Source organism: Camelus ferus, chromosome 9 (genome assembly GCF_009834535.1).
Source record: "Camelus ferus isolate YT-003-E chromosome 9, BCGSAC_Cfer_1.0, whole genome shotgun sequence".
Classification (NCBI taxonomy): domain Eukaryota; kingdom Metazoa; phylum Chordata; class Mammalia; order Artiodactyla; family Camelidae; genus Camelus; species Camelus ferus.
Genome location: NC_045704.1, coordinates 34,876,741 through 34,885,116, shown reverse-complemented (window position 1 = coordinate 34,885,116; position 8,376 = coordinate 34,876,741). Strand labels below are relative to the sequence as shown.

The following is an 8,376-nucleotide window of genomic DNA, read 5'->3' as shown; positions in this document are numbered from 1 at the left end:
CCCCCACTTTTCCTCTCTGCAGCCTCCAAGGTTCTTAAAATCTGCCGAGGAGGACGTGGATCCTTCCTGCCCCAGACTTCTGTGACCAGTCAGCTGGCACCGTACAGGTTTGAAAGGCTGTCACTCAGCCAGGATGGCAGGGCTAGAGCCCAGCAGTGCAGACACAGCTCCCCAGGGATCCAGCCCCTCGGCGCACACTGCGGCTGCCTTCCCTCCTGCCTTCCCATCCCCATTAGCTCCCCGACCTCCCTCCTAGGGCACTGCCCCGGGTTCACCTCCCTCTTTTCAACTGTGTGCAGCGGCAAACGCACTCGCTGGCTAAAGCCGAAGCCACTGGGCCGGGGACGCGAGCTCAGGGGTGGCACCGACATCTTTAAATCTCTAACACACCCGACGCCCACCCAGCCCTACTCCAGGCACGGCTCGCTGGGGGACAAAGCCCCTGTCCCGCTCGTCAGCTCCCATTGGTTGGCCTGTACCGGAAGTGTTTGCTGGCACTTGATTAAACGGAAAGAATGCCCCCTCTCGCCGCTAATTCGACCCGGCAAGCTGACAGACGTCGCCATTCGGTCCCACAGGAGGAGCGCGGGGGGCCCCACCGGCGCGCTAACGGAAGGCCAAGGGGATCCCCATCGCCCCTCCTCCCAACAAACTTAAAACCCAACTAGGAGCCCGGAAACAACTTCAGCTTCCAGACGAATATCCTGACAGCTCCGTCCCGCTCCTCCCCCACTCCTCACAGTTGCAGGTCCCCACCCCTCAAGCACACTTACCAGCCTGGCTTCAGCCAAACTCTGCAAGTTGGATGCCCCGCAGAGTTTGGTGGGCTAAGCCACAGGAGCCTTCGTCTTGGCCATTACCGAGTCAGTTTCTGCCCCAGCTATGAAAGGGACTGAAATCTGCAGCTCATGCCGCCCTTTCCTCAGCACCCCTGACCACATCCCATCCTCCCCTCCACCCCCACCTCTCCAAGCACCCCAGGAGCAAATAGGCCACACAGCTCCGGGTTGGTTTGATTATTTTTAAGGACACAAGGAGTGGGAAGGCAGGGAGAAGACGCAGGTGGTCGTTGGGGGCCAGGTCAGCATTGAAGTTACAAAGTGAGGGTGATGGGGGTGAGCAGGAGAGGGAGCGGCTTCAGACCCTGAATCCAGAGGGGAGAGGGAGACTTGGGTACTGAGTTGATGCTCCAGGCAGACTCTCCCAGCCTTCCCACCTGGCCTTCTCCAAGGTGACCTGCCACCTCCTCCGTGGGAGTGGGATCTGGCATGTCTGTCAGCCACTCCCAGCTCTGCGTGCAAGGAGGACTGGTAGGAGGGTTCTGTGTGTCTGTCTCTTAGGTGAAGTGAGAGCCCCAGACCCTGGCGAGGTCTCTCAGCTTCTTAGTGTGGAGGTGAGTTCGAAAAATTAGGGCTTACTTCCAAGATTCTTCTGCAAATCGCAGCCATTGCGCTAACCTGCTGAGAGAGGAAAGGTTGATTAAAATCCAAAGGCCACTTGGTGGCGATTCCTAGGAAATCGGAGGTCGGTGGTGTCTCATCCAGAGGGAATCAAAAATCTAGAGGCAATTTGCTCGCCAGAGGTAACATTTGGACCCCGTTATGTGTAAATTCAAATAACAGTGTAACCCAATTTTCTAAGCCAGTAGCTAATCCTGAGAGAAATTACTTCAAAGAGCACAATCTGACAGTAATTGCTGGAGGCTGCCAAATGCTTGGGGAATGTCCCTTTGTCGGGTGAAATTCCCTTCCACCAGGCACAGCCAGAGAACCAGCCAGGGGCAGAAGACAGTGATTGGCAGTCCTGCCCTACTTGGGGGTGAGCTCTTGGGGGTAAGTGCTCTCCAGGGACAGCACCCACCTGAGCTACACTCCCTAGGGATTTTAGTGGGTGGCACAGAGGGCTGCAAGCTGAACTTAAGCACTGGCCTTAAATCACTTGTCTATATTTGACCCTTATCCTTAGACTTCTCAGAAAGCCCTGGTGCCTGCCTACCCCTAGCAAAGTCTTGGTATAAGAATGGCAGGAGCCAGCTGGCCTCTTCTGATGGGCAGGCACGGGACAAGGGTGCCTGTGCCAGAGGGCCATGATGATGCCCACCTGGCACGTTCAGCTGAACATTGGCGAGATCTAACCTGCACATCTCTTCAATGAATTTCTAAGTGTTCCCTAGGTAAGTTACTCTCTCATTCTGAAATTAGTACTATCATTTGGCTTTGAAATGTGGATACTAGAACTAAACAGAACTCTCTAAGCTTCTGTTTTAAGGAGTGCTGAGAGGCAGAGGGCGTGTCCAGCGGCTGGGGAGCATGGGGGTGGGGGATAGCAGCAGGTGTCTTTTGGACAGACACTCCCAGCGCGGTTGGGGGCCCACTACCTTCAGCTCCCGACGGGTACTGGCACTGCACTGCAGGCTCCCTCCGCCGCGGACATGGCGCACAATTCGGCGGCAGACCCTGGAGGGCAAACGTGGGGTTTCCAAAGGCTTTGGCTACTCGAGAAGACTCTTCGCACGCGGAGTCTCTACGGACCGTGGGTCTCGTGCCCGAGCCCGGAGGCTGTCCAGGAATCAGATGACACTCAGGACTTCGCGTCCTGGGCAGGGATGGAGGTGCCCCTTCGACGCCGCTGGCTGCCGCCGTGTGCGCCAGAGACCAGATGCGAGGTTTCTCGCTGCATGGGTAGTGCATGGTCAACCTGGGGCCTCCTGGCTCAACCCGGAGGAAGTCTGCTTCTCCCGACCCGGGGGGCTCAGTGAAGGAGAAGCGGGGTGCCGCCAGACTGCACTCCCTACGCTCCGGCCGGCCCTCTCGCGCGGCGGCACGTTGAACCTCTGGCAGAGACTGAATGTCTTTATGGAGCTCAGCCAGCCTGTCCGTAGCTGTAACCACTTCCTCTTCTTCATCCGCCTCCTCATCCTCTTCTTCCTCCAGGTCTTCCAGGTCACTCAGCCGGAGCCCCCGGGCCTCTAGGCTAGCAGTAGCTTCTGCGGGAAATCAGGAAGTGGAGTGAGAAAAGCCCCAGGCCCCAAGGGAAACCCTTGGGAGTGCCCATCCCTGAGAAGCTTTTAGCAAGATGCACCCTGCACTCAGGGCATTCTCGGTGTAATTCACCAAGCTGGCCACATTGCCTCCTGCATTTGCCCCAGGGCTGCCTGCTTGCCCTGGGAAAGAATTTCCGCCCCCAGACCTGCCCCCACCCTTTGAAAGACTCCTCCCCTTCCATAGCCCAAGGAAATGGCCACTTTTCATTGCCTAAAACCTGGATCTCAGTTTCTCAACGTTAAAAAAGCAAGGGACCATTTTCACCCAATTCCAACACCCACAGCTGGGTATTACTTAATTCAGGAAATATTCACTGAGCGCCAGCTAGGTGCCAGAAATCATTTAGGCATTTAGGTCTTAGGAATTTAGAAACTACAGCAGTGGATAAGATACTTTCTAGTGGAGCGGACATTCCTGGGGGGGTAAGTATGGCAAAGGCAATAAAGTAGACTGATGTGACAGAGAATAAGTTGGGAAGCTAGCTGGCAAGGGTGGCCAGGGAAGGCTTTGAGGAAGTGACACTTTAGAGTGGAGAAGAAGCTGGTTCTGCAGGGAATTCCAGGCAGAGGGAACCACACAGGTAAAGACCCTGAGACATGCGGGAGTTGCAGCTACAAGGGTAAGCCAGGGGGTGCCTTCTGTGAAAGGTCCCCCACGGAGTGGTTGTGAAAATCCAATCAAATTGCTTGATGGCTGGAAAACCCATGTCAGGTGGGGAGGTGAATGTTTGATACCTTTGGTGTCACCGTTTAGGCAGCCCAGTAATTCCTCTGTTCCACCCTCCACCTTCCTCTCCTCCCCGCCTTTGTTCTTGGGTGCCCAAGTCATCTTGTTCTCCTTCTTGAGGCGCCGGCGTGCATTGGCGAACCAGGTGGACACCTGAGTGAGGGTCATCTTGGTGATGATGGCCAGCATGATCTTCTCGCCCTTGGTGGGGTAGGGGTTCTTGCGATGCTCATTGAGCCAAGCTTTGAGCGTGCTAGTGGTCTCTCGGGTGGCATTTTTTCTGCGCCCGGCACCGCTCAACTCCACTGCTCCGTACCTGGGGGGAGAACCTGGCTCTGGGGCTGCAGACAGGAGACAGTCTGTGGCCTGGCAGTGAGGATCCGCTCCCCTCCCAGCACACAGCTCCCCATGCTCTGTGGATTGGTCCCACCTTGGCAGGGGAAGGGGAAGGACTTGCAATGCCAGTCACCAATGCCCCATGCCTTACCGGTCAGTACTGGTACTGCCCCAGAGTCGGCTCATAGGGATAATAGGCTCCTGGTTGCGCCAGGCTGGGTGTAAAGTTCCCTGCAGCCTCCTTAAATTCATACTGTGGATTCTGATCGAGGAGGAAGGAAGGATTCAGGACTACATTTGGGGAGGAGGAGAGGGGCGGTGTTGCTAAGAATGTGAGCTCTGGAGTCAAGTCTGGTTCAGACTATAGTACCACAGCTTGCCTTGGCTGTGTGATCCTGGGCACAGTAGTTTAACCCCTCTGTGCCTCAGTTTCCCCCTTGGTAAAATGGGGATAACAATAAGACCTATAGGTAATTGAAGAACAATGTTTGGCAGAATTCCTCGTGCAGAATAAGCAGTAAACATTAGTTGTTATTACTGTTACTCCTTGTCTCACTCAACCTCCCCTCCCATTACCTGGGGAACTTCCCTTACTTTCCTCCCCTAGACTATTCCCTGGCTCTTTCTATCTCTATGACTTTGGGTAAGATTATTTGAGTCCCTCTGCACCTCAGTTTCCTCATCTGTGCAGTGAGCCTAGCGATGACTTGCACAGCACTGACTGAGGTACAGATGTTTTCTAAACAGTACGGAGTTCTGCAAACTGTAAAATGTAAGGATGTGGGTCCCCACCCCCATCCTTTATGTACAATCCTAACCATTTCCTTTCCTCAGAGTGGTGCGTCCTTCCTGTGTTTTCCTAGATGGAGATATCACACTGGATTTTGCCCCTGCCGCTCCTGCTTCTAGGCCGGATGGGTTCTGGGGCACAGATCCAGGCTCCAGTGTACTCACCAGCGCCCCGTACAGTGCGGGCGGCTCCGGGCTGTAGGGCAGGTAGCCTGGGTAGCTCTGGGCAGCTGCAGCGGCCGAGTAAGGAGCTCCATAGATGCCCAAGGCCGCGCCCAGCTCAGGCCTCGCACTGCTCAGCAGCCGACTGTCGTAGGGTGCGCAGCAGAGCGCAGCCGCCGGGGTGGAGCCTGAGGCCACGTCTGGGACCGAGCGCGGGGCAGATTCGCAGCAAGTGGCGCTGGAACTTGCAGACACCAGAAACTACGGGGGCGAGAGAGGGGGCACTGGAGGTCAGAGACCGGCGCCTGGGACTGGCTGGAGCCAGCGGCGAAACTGCCAGATCATTCCTTCATTCAATGTAAACTCAATGCCACCGGGCGCCGAGCATTCTGCTGAGTACTGAGACAGGAATTATCCGAAGACTCAATTTATCCGAACTGCCTATATAGATACTCATAAACCTTTGCTAAAGTTCTAGGGGGTCCGGGTCGTGGGAACGTTCTAAAGCTCAGATTGCAGAAGCCAAACTCCACGAGTTCCCTCGCAAACCCTCTCTCCCGGCTCACAGGATCTAAAGAGGCCGAACTAGAAGTTAGCTAGCGTTAGAGACCACGTCTCACTCCCGCTCCCTATTTTATAGATAGGGAATGAGGGGTAAAGGAAATGAGGACTAGAGACTTATCCTAGATCACAAAGCAGGGCAGTGGTCAAGTTGGACTAGCCTTCTGCACTCAGCAGAGAAACTGTAGACAGGGGTGAATGTCTCCAGAATTTCCCCAGGAAACCCTTGTCACTGCACAATACCCACCCTGGTCTGGAAAATCGAAGGAACCAGAAGCAGAGAGCTTGAATCTACCGAAGGAAGGGGGAGGATAAAAGCAGAGGACAACAAGTGAACAAGCACAGAAAACGAGTGAGATGGGCAGGTAGCCTCTGGACTGGAATTCTGAGACTCTCCCGGGCACCTCGGATATCTGTACAATAAGGCCTGTTTGGAAGATTACCGAAATCCACCCACCTCGGTGAGCGCGTGGTTAGAGTGCCCAAGTTTCGGGTCACACGATTTTCCAGCTTGCACTGGGGGAGTGGAACGTTCTCAGCCAGGGATTGGGGATGTCAGAGGGGTCCGTGGCACATTACCCAGGTGTCTGCTCACTCTGGCTTCCCCGGGGACTCGTGGGAGAGGAGGGTGCTAAGGGGCAGGCTCGTGCACTAGGCACCCCCTCCACCCAGTCGGCCCCCATCCTCCATGGGGGAGGCTCTTACCTGGGAAGCGCTGCCGTACGGGTGTCCGAAGTGCGAGAAGGACATGGTGGCTATACCTGACCCGACTCCCTCTTCTCTTGCGAGTTCCCGCCTCAGCCCCGCTGTTCTGCGCCTCCAGCCGTCCGCGGCCTCTGTTGCCTTACACGACTGCCCGTGCCCAGCGCCGGGTCCTCCGCCCGCTTGGCGCGACTGGAGGCAGAGCCGAAGGCAGCCTGGCTGCCGAGCCCTGCGCTCCAGAAGGCTCCCCTCCGGCCCGCGTGGTCCGGAAGACAGTAGGGCCCATGGATGGGCAGGGGAAGGGAGAGGTTGCGGGTTCCCAAAAACGCGCGGTGGCAAGGCAAGGTGAGGCGCGGCGCGGGGCTGTGCGGCTCCCGAGGTACCCCAGTCCAAGGTGGCCAGAGGCTCAAGGTGACGTCACGGTAATCCCGGGCCGCCAGACGAGCCCCCGGGCCCTGGGGCCCCGGGCCACCAAGCCTGCCGAGCGCAGCCAGCCCGTGCGCGCGCGCGCACCCTCACCACACTCACACTTGTTCCGGAAGGTTTGTGTAGCTGGTGAGAACGTCAAAGACCCTGACCCTCTCTGCTTGGCGCAGGATCCTACCCCTTTTCGCCCTAAGCTCACGCGCGCGCGCACATACAATCTCTCCAAATTACCCGGGAGAAGTAGGAGAAACGCCTCCCACTGCGCCGCGCAGGCCCCAGGCGCGGCGCGCTTACCTCCTCCCCTGCGGCCCGAGGAGGAGAGAAGCGCCGGGCGGCGAGGGAGGAGAGAATACAAAAGAAGAGACAGGAGAAAAAACAGGAGAAAAGTGGGGGGAAAAGGCTAGAGGGAGAAGGAGGAGGGGAGAGGAGAGAGAGATGAGGAGTCTGTATGAACAGAGGCGCGCGGGGGAGGGGACGGAATGGGGGTGGGCGAAGGCTGGGCGGAGGTTGAACGCTGGCAGGTGGAGGAGAGCAGTGGCTCGCGGGAGAAGCTTCCAGCCGGGCTCCCCCGCCCTTCCGCTGCAGGAAAGTTTGTTCACGCCACAGGCCCCGCGCTCCTTAGGGCAGCGCTGTGCAGCGTCAGTGGATGTCAGTGATCCGGCCGTCTTTGTCCACGGGGACCTGGCTCTCCACCCTAGTCTCTCCAAAACTCTAGCTCGATTCAGGCTCTCCATGCCCTGGCCTTTGCCAGGGCCTTGACCCGGAGGCTTCTCTGTCGCCTTCTGGCCCTCGAGTAGGCCGAATAGCGCCCCCTCGAGGTCAAGGTTCAGATCCCCTCGGACTCGGCCTGGAAACGCGCCAAGGTTGACCCCTGGCATCTGCAGACCGCGGGCTAAGACCCCAGGGCATCTCCTCCGAAGGTGAAACTTGGCTGCCTTGTGCGCACCGCGCTGCGTGTCCACGGGAGAGCGGAGAGCCGGAGGAAGGAGCTGGGGACGAACTGCAGCCGCTGCGCTCCGCTGGGGGGTGGCGCTGGCGAGCCGCGGTTCAGTGCGCGGGGAGGACTCATTCCCCTGCGCTCCGCCGGGACGCCCCGCCGGCCCGGCCCAGCGGCCAGACCGCCCCAGCGGCCAGACCGCCCCTTCCATCCCAGAGGCCCTCAAAGAGGCACTGATGGGCGGAAGAGCTCGTTGGTGCCTGGGAGGAGGCTGAGCACTCTAGGCCTGACCCCCAGGCAAGCGGCCACCAGTTTGCTAGCACCGTAGATCCTGCACTCCTGAAGGCTCAGTCCTCAGGTCCGCAGCTACCCGCTTAGAGCCTCCAACCTGCGAGGTCTGGGGGCGTAAAGGGGAGGCCAGTCTGGTGGGGCTAGGTTTTGCGGGATGCTGCCGGGATCCGAGTGGAACTCTTGGGTTTAGGGGTTTGCAGGCCAGAAACCTTGGAATCCCTCGCCTTTCACTTACTGGGGTTACTGGGCTTAAAAACGTTCTCCCAGGCCCAGCTGCACCTCTCCAGAGGAATCAGGGGGGTTAGGTCAAGGGCCCAGTTTTATTTTCTAGTTGAAACTCATGAACGTAGTGGCCCAGAAGTTAAGAGCAACCTGGATCTCTGCCCTGGGTTCTGGCGAGGC

At 57.8% G+C, this 8,376-nt stretch overlaps 1 protein-coding gene across 1 annotated transcript; it reads right to left on the bottom strand.

The window, feature by feature from the left end:
* Positions 1–1,007: 1,007 nt before the first annotated feature.
* On the bottom strand, positions 1,008–7,877 carry IRX6 (iroquois homeobox 6). The gene is given in 6 exon segments (XM_032486334.1): positions 1,008–1,460; positions 2,378–2,986; positions 3,779–4,103; positions 4,258–4,368; positions 5,061–5,318; positions 6,324–7,877. Coding segments are annotated over 6 exon segments (1,356 nt in total). The 5' UTR covers positions 6,369–7,877; the 3' UTR covers positions 1,008–1,452.
* Between the last annotated feature and the right edge of the window lie 499 nt (positions 7,878–8,376).